General features: G+C 37.4%; 2 protein-coding genes across 4 annotated transcripts in view; both read left to right on the plus strand.

Moving 5' to 3' along the window:
- The first annotated feature begins 1,077 nt into the window (after window positions 1-1,077).
- On the plus strand, window positions 1,078-3,095 carry LOC136248429 (uncharacterized). Its single transcript, XM_066040211.1, has 8 exons — window positions 1,078-1,215; window positions 2,173-2,318; window positions 2,369-2,485; window positions 2,536-2,556; window positions 2,611-2,634; window positions 2,696-2,799; window positions 2,858-2,875; window positions 2,928-3,095. Exons 1-8 carry the CDS (start codon window positions 1,078-1,080, stop codon window positions 2,990-2,992), a joined length of 633 nt encoding a protein of 210 aa, XP_065896283.1. The 3' UTR covers window positions 2,993-3,095.
- Window positions 3,096-10,010: 6,915 nt separating this feature from the next.
- LOC136250395 (alpha-1,6-mannosylglycoprotein 6-beta-N-acetylglucosaminyltransferase B-like) overlaps window positions 10,011-17,191 on the plus strand; it is a 37,642-nt gene continuing 30,461 nt past the window's right edge. For all 3 annotated transcript variants that reach the window (XR_010698518.1, XM_066042597.1, XM_066042598.1), the window contains exons 1-6: window positions 10,011-10,167; window positions 14,218-14,458; window positions 14,735-14,831; window positions 15,651-15,695; window positions 15,762-15,806; window positions 16,448-16,523. Coding sequence is in view for 2 of the 3 variants with exons in the window: in XM_066042597.1 (XP_065898669.1) it covers window positions 10,086-10,167; window positions 14,218-14,458; window positions 14,735-14,831; window positions 15,651-15,695; window positions 15,762-15,806; window positions 16,448-16,523 (586 nt within the window). In the remaining variant the exon portion in view is untranslated. The remainder of the gene's footprint in view (window positions 10,168-14,217; window positions 14,459-14,734; window positions 14,832-15,650; window positions 15,696-15,761; window positions 15,807-16,447; window positions 16,524-17,191) is intronic.

Below are 17,191 nucleotides of genomic sequence, written 5' to 3' on the forward strand. Positions count from 1 at the left end.
CAGAAACAGCTAGGCCTTTCTCAACATGATCTACCGTATAGCGGAAATTTTTGGCGGGAGAAAATTTTGGCGAATTTGGCGAGCGTGCATTGATTCGCCAAAATTTTACTCGCCATTTTTCTAAACACTGAAAGTGTAGTAGACGCTGTTCATTAGTGGGTGAATATTGTTACAGCGCAGTGAGTGGTTAGTCTTCCTATCCCATTGAATACAGTATGGTTTTAGACTACTAATAGCTCAGGCAGATGGGCAATTCAGCTCAAGCGATTCAGCTCAGTGCCCTCGCCTCGCTTGCCACGCGTGTCCCAGTGACTTAGTGAGCTAGTGCATGCTGTTTTAATTACAGCTAGCTATTTGCATAAGAGCGCGTCGATTCGAATGAGAGGCATTGAACTGTAGTAAGCTTCGTCGCCTACGCAGTCAGATTAAAATTGCATAGGCAAAGTAATGTCATACATTCGCCAAAATATTATTCGCCAATTTCTGCCAATGATCAATTCGCCAAAAATTTCTCCTGCCAATATTTTCCGCTATACGGTACTACTTGTAAGTTAAATAAATTACATATTTGTTATTGTTTACAATAAACCATTACAAATATGTATAGATTTAAAATTTTTGTTTTAATTCAGATGTGTGCATGAGATGGAATTCTACGTATGCAATGATTGGTAGAGTTATTGAGCAACAGGTAGCTTTTTCATGCAAGAAGAGAGCTACACTATTTGGAATCCTCTCCAACTGAGTGGAGTATGCTAGAAGATTTGTATCATTTTCTTGAACCATTTAAAGATTCAACAGAAATACTTAGTGGTCAGCAATGTTCTACATTGTCATGCATTGGACCAATTTTAGCCAATTTAAAAGAAAGAGCTGAACAAAAGGATGGTGATTCTAGAGCAGTAAAATCAGTCAAGGCAGCTGTTGATGAGGATTTAAACCAAAGATACTTGTAGCCATCTTTAGTTCTTATGAACACTGCTTCATTCTTAGACCCATGATTTAAATCCCTCGCACATTTAAACAGAGCTATGATGGATGGTGTTATTAAACGATGAAGTTTATGAACTCATGAAGATGAACGTCACTATAACTACTGCTAATGCTGATTCTGCAGATGACTGTGAAGTTGTTGAAATATCAGATGTAGAAAATTCTTCACTTGCTGTGGAGGCTCTGCCTAAGAAAAAGAAAAAAATTATGTCCATTGAAAAAGTGCTAGGTAAACAAGTTGATGTTTGACCATCTAAAACCAGGCGCTGACAAAGCACAACATTATGATTCATACAATCTACCTTTTCTTTTCGTAGATATTACCTACTTAACAATTACGCTGTTACAAGTGAACACTGAATGGAGTGGATTTACAAGAAGTTGACAATAATACATTGTGCACTCATAAAAGTTCAATTTAATGAATGTAAATTAGTTCACATTATGATCCACTGAACTGAATATACAATTCAATTAGTTTTAAGGAATCCCCTAGGGATTGGGCAGGTACAATATATACCCAACAGAGAGAGATCATCATTAATGAGACAAACAAATAAAAATAACTTACAAATGTGGTGTGTCCTAGGGCACACGCGGCCACAACATGGCATACATTGTTGTACCATGATAGTATTTACCTCTGTATATTCATTAGATTCCAGCTACGTCTATACATAGATTGAATTCGCTATAATACCAGCAATTACACTGTACATAAGTGTAGCAACTTCAAGTTGAGCTCCAGCCTTAGTATTGTGTAAATCAGAGATCTAGTTAAACACCTGGTTTCTGTCCATCTCATTTGAAAGTATCAATTTATTGAAATCACAGATAATAATGAGTGCCAGTGAGCACTTTAAAAGATAATTCACGACTGCTTGAGGGTGTTTAATTGTTGATGTGGCATTAAGTAGTGCTTAATACGCTTAGCGCTATATGCATGTAACTCTATGATGTAATAGAGACATCCTCTCCTCTGATTGGGTACTATGTCCCCACTTTTCTGCAACAAACTATGAAACCTTATTATTGGCTACATTAATGTTTCCATAGTTTTGTTTATTCTGCCTTAGTGACAGAGTGAAGTGAGTTCTATTTTTAGTGAGGTAAAGCTGAATGTTATATATGGTTATTTCAGGATGTCGTCAACTGCTAGTACAATTGAGTGCCATGTAGAGGACGAGGAGGAGATGGAACATTCTCCTTGAAGGCGTTCTCCCTCTCCAGAGGGCTCTCTCTCCACCAGAAAGGGGTAAAGGTAGGGGACGCAGGAGATGGCGCCGCGGGAGCTGCTCTGCTCCTTATCACAAGAGAGGTGAAAGGTATGTTTTAAGTTTATAAAGTTGTTCATTAATGTCCTTTCTGCACGCAGGTGGCCAAGAGCTTCAGGAAGGGGGCTCAGGAGGCCAGTCCCAGGAGCAAGAGCGCCGGAGGGAGGGGGTGGCCCCCCAAGAAGAGGCAGGGGGCTTAAAGGCCCCCTAAGAGGAAGGTATGGTTGTTCACTTTTAACTTAACTAATTCTGATATTCCTTCACACAGCTGGGCAAGGGGAGCTCCAAGGTATGTTTTGCTTTGAATACATAATGTATACTTACTTATGCTTCCCATTTACAGAAGAGCTGGAGGCAGGGGAAGAAGGTGTGTATTTGCTCAAGATTTTATACCTAGTGTTTTTTTAAAAAATAAAATTTATTTATAGATGGCCACCAGCAAGGAGAATGTCATGGTATGCTGTTGCCTTGAATTTTGTATACACTTACTGGTTTCTACTGTTTGCAGTTTGCATGGCAGAAGAAGGGGAAGGTATGTTTTGATCCACATTTTGTCCCTATCATTGTTGTTAATTTTTTACCATTCACAGTAGGGGTGGATGGAACAGGTGCGTTTGGTCCCAGTGTTGTGTATTATGGCATTATTTTTGTCTTTTGTAGCTGGCCAGGAACCCGACCAGCATACTTTAAGCATGTTAACTCAGCTTAGCATGTATACTTTTTAATGTCACATACCATTATATCTTATGTAACTATTTAGACACTGTATATAGTTATTTTCATAACTGTCATCTTTGCCATTTTATTACATTACAAGTTATACAAAGTAATAATAATATTATATGTATCGTTTTGGCAAATAATGTGGATCAAGGGTGTACTGCTATAACTGATGTCTGATCTCCACAGATCTCAGTAGTTAGTACCTCTTCAATTGACGAGTGCCACTAGGAGTCCAGCTCACAATCAAAATTGATATCGGTAATATGTGTTAAAATGCTTTAATTTTCACCTGAAACTCGGGGAAACCATTGCTGATGTTTGGTAACTACAGTAGATCATGATGTAGGCAAAAGTTCCATTCCACACCTGGTGCCTGTACTTGCATCAAGGCAACACAAGCCATCTAAGGATATAGTGCATGTACAATGAACATTGGTAAATCATTTTATAACAATACTACCATTTAGATCTGAAGAATTTCCCTTGAAAATTCCCCTTACTGGTAGATAATGAGTATGTGTGACCAAGCAAAATTAAAGAGTACTTGGTCCAGGTCTGGCTTGGCATGGCTAGTGTAGCCAATGCAGCGTGCAGTGCAACAGGCAAAAGCAAGCCTTCATCAAAAGGTACGTTGTCTTGACAATTGCACATTCAGTATATAAAACCATTTTCACCACGCACTGTATCAAGAGTAAATGACTGCATATGAACAAAGAAAACCGTTTTACATAAGTGTCACTGCAATTACAAGAAATAGTTCATATTCCTTCAAACTGGCTTGGGCAACAATGATAATGAGGGAAAAGTTGGAATATAGCCTTTAAGTTCACATTTGAGATTACTTTTCCAGTACCTTACTGATGGGAAGAAGTGCATTGCTGAAAGAAAACAACACAGTATGGTTGCATGGCATTAACTGGTTATAGACCTAATGACTCTGGAACACTGTAAAAACGATTTTAACAAATGACAAAATTGTTTTTACAGTGAACCCTGAACTGAATTAAGAGTAGACATAAATTATCAGCAGCCATATATTGTGGCAACTGGTATGATTCTGCCTGTGACAGTGTTGCTGCCTGATACAGGGACGATGTTGGTGCTATTGAGGTGGTGACATAGCCTGATATTGTGACATTGCTGCTAAAACTGTTGAGGTGGTGTTGCTGCAGCTGTGATGGTTGGTATTTCCACTGAAATTGGGGTGAGGAAAGAAGCTGCTATCCATTCCAGAATATATTGTCTTGTTAAATGTCATCATCTACTGCATGTGTACCATGTGCTCCAGCTTAACAAGCCACACTTCTATGTCCTCAACTCTGTCTGAGAGCTGTACGTCACTATCATCCTGATCTGGAATATAATTATAGTGGCTAATTACTATAAATTAATTTTATGCATCCTGATTCCATGATTTCCACATTGTCATTACTATTGTTTTTATTATCAACATTGCCAGACTCTTCATGTTTGCCATTTATTCTATTAGTAGTAGAGGCAGCCTCGCCACCTTGGCTTGATATGCCTAGTGTAAAGCAGTCATCAGGCTCCTTAGTCTTACTACCTATGAGCTTTTGAGACAAAATTTGTACGGATTGTAATTAGGCATAATGAATACCTTACCTTTCTCCCTTTTAGTTGACACACCTTTGACTATAATTATAATGCATAGTAGCTGTTTACATGGTAACTAGACTGTCATGCTACTTACAATCTTTCTTGCTTCCTTTCTTCACTTTTTTTGCTTGATCCACTTGCTATAGAATTATCATATAGATAGAATAGATGAACACATGTATAGAGTAGGTGCTGGTATTATGGGTCTAGGGGTATTGTGGGTTACATAGCTTAAAATAAATTTAAAAGGTTGAATCATGCAGATTTAAGATGAAAGGGATGCTACCACTTTAGATCAACATAACAAGTGATCATAAGCTAACCACAAATCCAATTAAGAGGTTACACAGGACTTTAAACTATGTCACTATAGAAATGCCATTCCAGATTAGCTACCTGTACCCCTTACCATGCAGTAAGCAGGACAAAGACATGAAGCGTACGTATTAAGGTAACTAAGGTGTTTTGACAGTATTTAAAGTTGCTGCAAATGTTTCCATAACATTTACCATAATTTGACATGAAATGATGACCTTATGAACATGATGACTCATAATACCCCCATATGACTCATAATACCCCCATATGACTCATAATACCCCCATATGACTCATAATACCCCCATATGACTCATAATACCCCCATATGACTCATAATACCCCCATATGACTCATAATACCCCCATATGACTCATAATACCCCCATATGACTCATAATACCTATGGCTTCAGTGAAAAGATCAAATGCTCATATGAGTACATCTTTCCCTACAAGTAGTATGAAATATTGGGGTCACTGTATTAGGTGATAGCGGTGCTTGGAATTTAAGTGACTCATAATTACCACACATACTCTAATACAGGCTTACATTCTTTTATTATCTAAAATGCCTCTCTTCCCTTTTCCTTTTGCTATACGTTGAACAGGAGACCTTGACTGTTAGGTAGCTAATTAAATATTATACAACTTACAATCTTTCTTTGTTGGGGTAAAAGTCACTGTGCATGTCATCATTATCTGTGACTTTTAAGAATTGTGCTCACATAGACACAAGTATACCTGGATAGCTTTCTGCCAGCTCAAGTAGCTCCTTTGATCCCAATTTGATCATAGGGTAAATAACAAAATTAATAATGTTTCATCACTTCCCAAGGTATTCAGATGTAAGCATTAATTGTTTAGATGGATGTTCACATTGTAAGCATGCAGCTGGCTGGTAATATACCTGTACATTATTTAGCTGTCACCATAATGAATTCATGTTTATTAAATATTAATTTTATGAACTACTTAGCCAAGTGTTTGCTCTAGCAAAGTTTCAGTCTCATGTGCCAATAGCTTTGTGAATTACAGCCCTACAAAGTAGCAAAAGCAGAAAAATTTATTTGTAGAGCAAGTATAGGGAAAATAAATTACAGGTGATTACTAAAACGGTTGTAACGTACAAGCAGAATGATATACAGAATTGAAATTTGCACCATTGTGTTTGCCATGAGTAGGGGAGTTGATTACTGGGTAAGTTTGTCCTTGTATCACCTTTCTTCATGATCATATTCGTATGAAGGTGAAATAAGTACAGGAAAATTGATCGCATATATTGTTTCAATGTGACGTAAACAAATGGCCTTAACTTGTGTATCCTTTGGTCTACTGCAACAGGAAACACCTGCATGGTGAGACATGTGTAGGCTGCCATAGGACATGAATAGTACTTGTTGATCTTCACCTTGGTGTTACCTGAAACGAGTAGAATAGTAAACGATAAACACTGTGATAGTGAGGTGCTTTGGAGAATACACAATAACAATATGTGACCATCTCAGCAAAAACCCGAATTGTTCGCACAAGCATGCGTATTGAGAAAAATGAAATTTAAAAAAAAATTATAAACTTACGCATGCTACCTTCATTATTAAATTAATATCTTTTTATTGCACTAGTTTGATACAGTGTAGAATTTGAATTTTCTAGTGTCAAGTTCACTAGTCAGCTGTCTAAAGCTCAGGTTACAATGTAGCACTGGTGGCTTGTCTGATGTGGCACAATGTACTATGTACCACTGCACACACTTGTTATGCAGTGCTAAATGGATGTTGTATATTGTTTACAGTGAAAGCTAGGAATGCTACAAACATGTAATCCAAGCCCTGTATTAACATGGTTTTGAAATTTTGTTCTTTGGTGTTTATCTATTTCTATGTGCCATATTATTATAGTGAGTTGACCAATCAGTTACATGCCTGTGTTTTGTTGTTGTAGTCAGAATAAGTTGCTAACAAAAATTAATAATGCTGTTTATGGCATGTTTGAAGTTGCAAAGCCAGGTTACATGCATGTGGCTTTGTCAAAAGACATAGTGCATACTTTTAGTGAGATTGTAATACTTTGCTTCCTTGTTTCCTTACAGCCTGGTTGAACTGAGCAGCAGTCAACACACAGTTGTGTAAATGACCCATTACCTATTGGTAAGCTGCTCAAATTTACGACATACAACTGACTGCATGTTTTCTCGTATAGAGATGATGTGCAATAGTATGATGGGCTGCTACAATTATTATCATATACTGCTATGATCTTGCAGTTTTTGAAAGATGTACATTGTTGTGTAGAATATGTACAGCTACTTGTGTTTTCTATTTACTTTATTTTTGGGAATATGCATTGTACTTTATTGTGATATTTGTTTGTTTTGAAATTGTCATAATTGTTATATTTCTGTGTATCTGCATGTTGTACATTCATGTATACTTTTACATAATCAGATAAAGCTGTTTGAACATCAACATTACTTAACAGTTTTTATAATGTGATGTCTAATAACCTGAAGAAGTAATTAGGTTAGGTAACTCAAAGGTTGCAGCTCAAGTTGCTGTTAGACCTTAAGTGCTGGCCTCATGCACTGTAAAGTGCTAATAATAATAATTGCACCAAGGTATGTGATTTTGTATAATGAAGTACTAGTGCTTCTATATAGATCTCTGGTGCATATATAGGAATATACTCTGGCAAGAAAATATAAGCTACATGCAGTGGAACCTCTCTAAAGTACTACGGATGGATGTCTCCTATAGACAATTTCAGGAGTGTCCTTTAAGAGGGATTCGACTGTACATGTACACTACACAAAGGTGGCCAGGTGTTTGTATTTCAAAAGTATGACACAAATCTAGAAGAAATAATTATAATATTGCAACTTTACTGAGCCAATTTTGCCTCCTTTACTAACAACACTATGGTGAGGTGCAAGTCTTGCAAAATTCTTGTGTCTTATATTTTGCAAAAAAAAACAGAAGATAAAACAATTATAAAAACTGTGCAATACATATACGCCACATTATTATGCATAGTACATAGAAAACTGTTCTAACTGTTTTTTCCTGTAAATATATACAATCACGGTGAACATCATCTGCATATACATTTGTTTGAGCTTACCAAAATTTAAATGCATCACTTTTCCAAGTTGTGTGTCAAAATTGTTATGAGGACACAACTGTGAGGAAAAAATAATAGGAGAGTAATAAATATTACAATTATACAAGTGTACAGTAGTGTAAATCATAACATGATTGATTGGTGATTCTTGACAAAAGCTCATGGTCAATTAGGTCATTTGTGTATACCATATGAGCAGTGCATCTGGGCCAACATATAGATACATATGGCATTACTAAGAGTTCGGGATAATGATTATTTTTAGAGGTGCACTGATATAGCTTGATGTAAAATAGTATTATATATCAGCTGACAAAACAAAGCTGATTTGATATGGTAGTATAGACCTTCCTCTGACCATTAATTTTGTTCTCTAAAGCCAGTTATAGTGTGGGGCAACAGTTGGCATCACAATTGTGTGCATAAACATGTGTTACTACACTGCCTATAAGTTTAAAGTGCTAGGGGGGCCCATGGTGTGGGAGCTATAAATGTTGGAAATTGGTCAATCCCCACATCATATATACGGCCTTAACACTACAGTACAGTGAATTCATTCAGGAAATAAGAAATGCATGGTGTCTATATTATTAATCCCACACTGATCGTAATCTATGCCAATGCCAATGCAGGTGAGGAATACAGTGAAATCTATCTGTTCTGGACACTCCTAAGTGTTTTAACTATAAGTTTATGGGGGTCTAAATATATGTGTTGTAGAACTTAGTCTATAGTATTATCAAAGTCTCCACATTTCAGGGTATCCTTTTAGGAGTCCCTCTACATGTGTAAGGCAAAACTTACTTATGAAATTGCATACAATAACTGATACATGCAGTGATTGTAACAAACAGTATACATAAGGAGTCTGGACCTTGGCATTATAAACCTGTCCCCAAGTTGGGACCAGCACTATGCAAAATATAATTCCTAAGGCCTACAGAATGTTGGGGTTGCTCTGTTGCACTGGCTTTAGCCGCTATACCAACTTGACAGTGACAGTCAACTGAACCAAGAGAACATTGTACTTGTCTTTGGTGAGATCACAAGTTACATACTGTTCAATGATATGGAGACCAAACCTTATCAAGAATATTATTATTTTGATAGGCCCTTAGTTAATGTAACCTTTGAACTTAACGAAATTAGTTTTGTGCTGCAGCCATTCAAGATTATCCCTCTCCTTTGATGTCACAAACTTAGAAATAGCTACAATTATTTTTTTATGGACACATTTTTATCTAACTTTGACATGACAAATGCAACCCTTGCATGTACCATTTTGTATGCCCATGTCTGGCCCCCTTTAATGTAGTTTTTATAAGTAATTTAAGTATTGTAAGCAAATTTTTTCTTTTAGTGGTTGCTAGCCCCAAAGTTAGTGGAACTTCAGTGCTGTACCCCCAATACCATGTATTGATTGTATTTATTTATTTATTATCTAATTCATCCAAATAGGAAGGGGTGGCACCAAAAGACTAAGCCTGCACTAGGGTGCTTCCCCAAAATATTACACACATACGTATACATATTATAAGTTACTATAGCATTGTGATACCAGACAAAAAAACTGATAACATGAAATAAATAGCTAACTGCACAGGGACATGTCACAAAAAGCAAGAAAACACAACACATGCACACACAAGACAAACTAACAGATTACACAGAATCAAAAAGTAGTGCTTTACAGCATGACGAAAAGCAGCACGTAATTATTGTGTGGCTTTTTTTTTTTTTAACCCCGGGCTTGATGGACTGCCCTTGCCTACCACCCCCAGCACAAAGAAAGGCACGTGCTGGACAACTGAATAAGACAAGAGTAACGCAGCCAGCATGTTACTCTGACCATAGATAACACACGTAATACGTGTATTATCTATGCTCTGACAAGCGGGACTCCACTTGCACTAGATGTGGCTGGCAACCTTCGGCCGGCTTCGGGCGCGCGCCTGGTTAGCGACAGTATACGGAAACGGGGATCGGGTTGAGTGATAATTAGAATTTAACTCTCTGCAAGATCGATAAGTCTCATCGTAGAGTATGTTACACACTGGCCGTAGCGGATCTGTCTTTGGGAAGGTGTGGACAACCATAAGATTGTTTAAATGGATTCTAATATTCGGTAAGTAATAAAGATTTATTGCCGGCTACAGCTGGTGATTATTTAGGCACGGCATACGTCGAAGGCCAGCATTTCATGCATTTCGTTGGTGTGGTAATTATGTTTTTGGTCCATCTTCCCTTTTCTTGAAAATGAATATTTCAGAAAAAATTCATACGGGGGGGATATTGGCGAGGATATTGGTTTCTAGCGAAACCCCTCTGAAAATAGTGGCCACGCCCATAGGGAGGGGGTTTTAAAGGTATCAGGAAAACCCCTTGGAAATTTAGGTCAGGGGCGTTCTATAAGTGTATCAGGAAATCCCCTTTGGAAATAGATTTACAGCAGACACTATCCTTAAGCACGAAGTAGTCACTAACAACCTGCAGCACAACGTAACATAAATTACTTACATCTGTCTCTTCAGGGAAGGATCTACCAAGAGGACATGAATGCCCTCGTAAAGGTTTTTAGAATATCAATATTCTCTAATAGAGCAGTCAAACATACTCTAATAGAGCATTCATATAAAATATCCATGTATTAATAGAGCTATTAGGGATGTGGAGTGTTGATTGTGGGGTTTTTTCATTGCCATTGGGCAAAGAAGATTCATAGGCCAGACAATGCAATGTTATAAAAATGTAGGTGATACAAACACGATGGTGAGTCGATACTACTGAAAATTTTGATGAAAGGAAAATTTGACAAATCTATGTTTTATCAATATTAACGAAAATCAAGAAATCATAAATCTAAACATGTACTATTAGGGGTGCTTATGGATGTTTGACAAAATAACTGATTCATCAAACTTGTCAAATTTTTCTTTCGTCAAATTTTCCTAGTTTCCATAATTTTTGTCATGGGGATAGACGACCCCATGTATTTATGTCACTTGGGATACACTTGTAGCCCCCGGCCTTTAAATAACTGTTTCCCAGGATTTGTACTGATTCACTATCACATCCATGCACATGAAATATAGCAATTTGCTGAGTTTTGCACCATTAAAATATTCAGTGTCTGCAGGTAATACAGTGCATAACCAATGTGTTTGCTAGGGTGGGAGTAGTAGTGGGATCGGGGATGGGATATACAGTGAAGGTGAGTAGTGTACTTTAGTATGTATAGTTAGTGAGAGAGTGCCTATCGATATACTCTACTGTCAGAGCAATCAATTTTCTAACATGACAGTCACTTACACAGAGAGAAGACAAAATTTGGAGTTATTCACTCTCGCTCATTGTGATTGGTATTGAAACTGTGGCCAACATGTTAGCTACAAATGGCTGTAATTAGCTATAATTTTGTGGCAATAGTACTGTTCAATAGAGATTGCTTTACTATTTTTAAAACAATAAAGAGTTGGCAAAATAAAGAATCAGCTACTGCAGATTTGTACACATTAACTTCGATAATGTTTTCTTTCGTTCCACCATTGTTATGCAAATACCGTTTGTTATCTGTTTAGTGTTAGCTAGAAAGTAATTTTGTGCTCAACTAATTTCATGGCTGTTCTATTAGAGTATTTAGTTGTTCTATGCTTCGATTTTCTTATAAATGGTGAATATGGGGTGGTATTTGGGCTGTGCACTTCTCAAGGTCCACTTACAGTATTAGATGGTATTACTAAAGTATGTTATCTTCATCAGTTGTGTCCCTGTCCCTTTGTTCTGTTTTACACTGTTTTGTCCAGCTTTAACTCCAGTCTATTCGCTAGCCTAGACACTTGTTTTACTAACAACTTAGATCAGAAACCAACTTTATGTAGGACTATTACATTTGCAACAATGATTAGCATCAAAGTTTTGCATCAGAAAAATGTTACCATAAAATAGCTTTCAACTATTACATTACCCTAATGCAGGGATTTTTCTAGAAAATAAATTCAGGGGGGAAATCCGAGTTTTTCAGAAATTGAGGGGGGCAGAACTTAAATTAGGCTAAATTTGTTTTATTGTAGCTAGCTAGCCATCGACTAAATTTTATGATTTCAAATCAATTTATCTTTGTTTCATCATTGGGCTGGTTGAGGCAGAGTTCAGGGGGGGCAAAATCATTTTCAGGGGGGGGGGGGGGGGGCAAAATGCCCCCTTCCCCCCTAGAAAAATCGCTGCTAATGGTTATTATACTGTACCCAGCAGTGTTGGGCCGCTACTTTTAAATTACTTATTACTCGTTACTGTCACTGCGATGAAATGCATTACAGTTATATATTACTTCCGTTTAAAAGTAACTAGTAATATGTTATATTACATATTACACAATGTATAAAGATACTTCGTTAGGTAATAATATTACAGTAACGTGCTAGTTTTGTGCTATTTAGTTATGCATTACTTATGTGAAGTAACTATCCGTTAGATATTACTAGCATTGGAAATGTAGCGTGTTATATTACTTCGTTACTGCATTAAGTAATAATAATACGTAACACGTTACTAAAGTAGCACGTTACGCCTAACACTGGTACTCAGATATCTGTAGTGTGTACTCATATGTTTTTATAGCAATTGATGGTGTCACTGTTCACTGGATATTTGAAATATTTGATTATGACATCCGGATAGTAAAATGGTAGTGGTCATGTTTTGTTTGTGGTGTGCGCTTTGTGCTTCTTGGCCTTGCAACTCACTACTGTGAGTCTTGATCCATTTCAGCTGTAACAGATGTACAATGAACTTGTGGGCAGGCATTATTTAGCTGTAAAGCTTATTGTACACCCAGTGTCAAAAAACTGAGAGGAGTGAACTAGAACCTCTCTACTGTTGTTTTTAGTTTGAGAGATTCAGATATTCTAGTACAGCAGTCACTTTAATATTCTAATAGAGCAGTTGTGTGGTCTAATAAAACATGTGCACTTAAGAATAAGATATTGTGTAGGCATAGCTGAAAGGGAGCACTATAGTTTTTAATTTTTAGAAAGGACTTTGCTACAAGACTTAGTTAGGTATACAAGACTAAGATCATCAGCTACTCCAATAGTACAGTCATGTAGACCCCAGACCCCCTGCATTTCTGTTTTATATTTTAAAACATACTATGCTTTGCCCTATGCATATCATCTTTAGGGATGCCACTACTAGAGACTGCATGATCACAAATAATCACTTCCTTTCAACATGCAGTAGTTGACACTAAATCTTTTTTCACCAAGTAGCAGCCAAAATTGTTACGTAATCTCAGAAAGCAACCTTTTCTTGTGAGGGCAGATCCCTCTAAGACAGGACATGTAGCACATGCTCAATGTGCTATACACATTGTACTTGTAATCCTGAGCAAAATATGTAACCTTCTCTTGGCCCATCACTGAATAATTGCGGCTACTATTCTAGATTGAATATGTTGTTATGAATCAGTCAAATCTGACATGTTGTTGACTGAGATTACGGTCATCTCATCAGTGATGTCATTTAACAGGACCAGAGAGACCTTAGCTGATAATTCTAGAACTTAAAAAATGAGTGTTACAGTTTACGCCACGGCTGTTAGCTAGTCCACTCTCCCCTTGCATTCTCACAATGATGTGTTTTGGTACAACAGGCCAGCTACAATTATAGCTACTTAGTATTCTTTCTCCAGAAGGATTTGTAGCTAGTATGGGTGGTTGGCAGCTATAAATGGCTATCGGGGTGAGCCTTAGCAACCTTCACCACATGCACGTGATCACTGTCTGCTTGCTTCATTTGGATCTTAGACTGTACCACCAGTGTGCACACCATGTAATGCTAAAATGGGTTCAGTATGGTTTTACACTCCTATTTCAATAGAATCTATTTAGTACACTTAAGATCTTATTATAAGTTTGCTATGCATTCACCTAATAATTGATTTATAGCTGTTGAGCTTTGGGTTCTTAATAGAGCATACACTTTCCTTTAAGGGATGCACCTGTCAAATATCCCAATTGAGCAGTCATTTTCAATATTAATAATTATGGGTCTACTCAATTCTACTGTATACCAAATGTGCACATGTACAGATAAAATACTGTGAAATGTGTTCTGAAATTGTCGAGTATGTTACAGTAGTCTGCCATTAATTTTAATTCTTGTTCTGTATATATAGGTGTGGTCTATCTACTACTACACATGGTGTATACAGTGGTGATTGCACCTAATAGAAGTCTTGATATATTGGAGCCAGTCTCAGCTAAATCTCACATCCCAACACAGTTGAACTCTTACATTAAGCCCACAAGTCCACCAAAAGGACGTTATACTCCTCCTGACTTGGACAAACTTGTTGATTCAGAGATGTTTGAAGAGCAACATTCTAAGTTGGCATGGATAAAGAAGCGCTTGCAGACGTATGTTGTATAGTGTGTGTGTGCATGCATGCGTGCGTGTGTGTGTGCGTGCGTTTGTGTGTGTGTGTACGTGCGTGTACGTGTGTGTGTGTGTGTGTGAGTGTGTGTGTAGTGTGTGTGTGTAGTGTGTGTGTAGTGCGTAGTGTGTGTGTAGTGTGTGTGGTGTAGTGTGTGTGTAGTGTGTAGTGTGTGTGGTGTAGTGTGTGCATGAATGTGCAGGCTGTTCATTGTATGCATAGTATAAATAACACACTACACTTGTATTGCTATATACAGCATGAAGACTGGATGGGAGGAAGCTGCCACTTCACTATCTGAGAATCATCCTGAGTTGTTTAATAGTCCAAGAAGGGTCCTACTATTTCCTGGTCTGGTCAGTAAGTGTAAATGTGACCAAATTTTTACAAAACCGATCCAAATCGCACATCAAGCAAAATCAAACTAACACCTCCAGTGGATAGCTACACTATTGTACTAGTAGTTTTGACACTCAGTACCACTCAAACTACTCGAGGCTGGTTTCAACAGATGTCTTTTCTGGGTGGTGTGTAGAGCTCGAGTGGCAGTTTTAGGCCTTGTAAAGGACCTGGCTTGGCAAGAACCAGTGGTTTACTGGTGGACAACCTGATAATGTTGGCCAGTCGTTTATCTGTGGATTTGCTACATATCAGCCACTAAGGAGCCAGCACAGCCCTGTAATCTCATCTCTGGATGGTCTGCCTCCATTTTGAGGCCTAACCCTTGCCCACCCCGCCACCCCCACCCTCCACCCGTTTGTGAGCACTCGTGATACTACTTCGCTCGTCCAACTGCTCAGATTTTCTATCTTATTTGGCGGGAAACTCTACAAGCAGCTACAAGTACTGGAGGTGGCCTGAAAGGTAATAGAGATTGATGCATCTTTTGTGTAAATTTCATATGCGTGCTTGCTATCCTTAGAGAGTTATGTTGGCTTGAATTCTTTAAAACCGTTTATCTTGAAACTTCTAATGTGCGATTTGGATCATTTTTCCAAAATCCAGTCACATAATTATAGTGTTGTTCTATATAGTAATGTACAGTTTATAGCTCTACTCTGAGAGCAGTAGTCACTGTACTAAAACTACGTTACTGACATTTAAAATACCTTTACTAAAAGTGCTGATTGTTTGTCCAATGTTGTTGACTGTATCACTTGCTGTCTCTACTATAGGTGACTGAGTATAGTGGGTATGACTTTGCCGGGAATGCTTTCAAGGTATTCATGCATGTAGATCATTGATCACATTGAGTTACTGGTCATGCCTGTTTTACCTGTTTTCAGGGTGGTTTCCTTGGTGAACTAGTGCAGTGGAGTGATCTGATTGCAGTAAGTGTGTTTGTTATAAGCTGTTAGCAGTATAACACAATCCTCATTGACTCATTGATGTACACCTTGGCATACTAAATGGTTTAGAATATTCACAGTATTCTCGATATGATCACTACATTTTTGACTTCACTGACATGTGTATGCGTTTCTTGTCCATCCCGGGGCTATATGGGTAAGGTGTGTAGTACCTAGCACAAAGAACACTTACTTGGCTTAAATAGGACAATATCCGTGATATGTACATGCATCTGTTTGCACTGTTAATTGATTGCATAGTTGCAGATTGTTCTGTCAGGGTGTTTGGAAGTTGTATCGCTACCTAAAAGTCATATTCTTTTTACAAGTTATTTATATCTTTCTGTTCAATTTCATACATAACTTCAACAGAATAGAAGTGTTTAAGTTACCAGAATGCCAGACAATTCAGCATTCATTTGGTTTGGATAAGGATATTAAGTTAGTGACATACCCATGTGTGAAGTTAATGTTTGCAGCTGCAAAAGTGATGTTTATGTTCATACTGAAAATGGTGACTAGATGGAGTGCTCGCAAAATAATGATCACACAATATTGTAGTTTGCTCACATGCACATTTCCAGATTTATGGTGTTAAACTTGTATTTTGTGTTGCTGTGTAGACACTGTACATGCCAGGCCATCACATAGTGATCGCCACCAGTTTGAAATATCTCCGCAAGCAGATAGCTGCAGCAGGTAATGTCTTCAATACTGATACATTACAGTCTTTAATAAAAGCTGGGATGCTTGGTACATAGAGAACTTAGTGTATTGGGTGGGTACACTTTAATTAAAAGCTTGGGTGCAGCAGTACAAAACTATTTCTGTTTCATAGTTTAGTTGCCAAGCATCCTGGTCCAAATACAGTACTTATAGTGGCTTTAAACATATGGATGGTTTCTGGATTATACTGTATGTATTCATCCATATATGTATATTGCCTTATACATTTTATAATACAGTGGATCCTCACTTATTGACAAACCTCAGTTATCTGCACACCTCGATCATCCTAAGAGTGACTGTTCTATTAGAGTATTACATCATTTGTGTGCAAGCGAATTAAGGCTGAAACAGATATCCAGATAATAATTTACTATCTGGATATTTGAAGTCATCAGGATAGTTTCTAATATTTTAAGTTAAATTTTCCTTGATACATAGCTTCCACATTTAATGTTACTGCAAAGTTAATTTTCATATGAAGTTTCTATTCTAAAGTACTCAGGGTATCCGGATGGTAAAGATACTACTGTATATAGCTGTTTCAGCCCTAAAATAAGTGTATGTTTTATTAAGTATTAATCAATGGACTTCAGTTAGTCCTTTAATTGTCTAACACTGGTAACAAAAGTGTTCAGATA

The sequence above is a fragment of the Dysidea avara genome, chromosome 3, assembly GCF_963678975.1.
Source record: "Dysidea avara chromosome 3, odDysAvar1.4, whole genome shotgun sequence".
NCBI lineage: Eukaryota > Metazoa > Porifera > Demospongiae > Dictyoceratida > Dysideidae > Dysidea > Dysidea avara.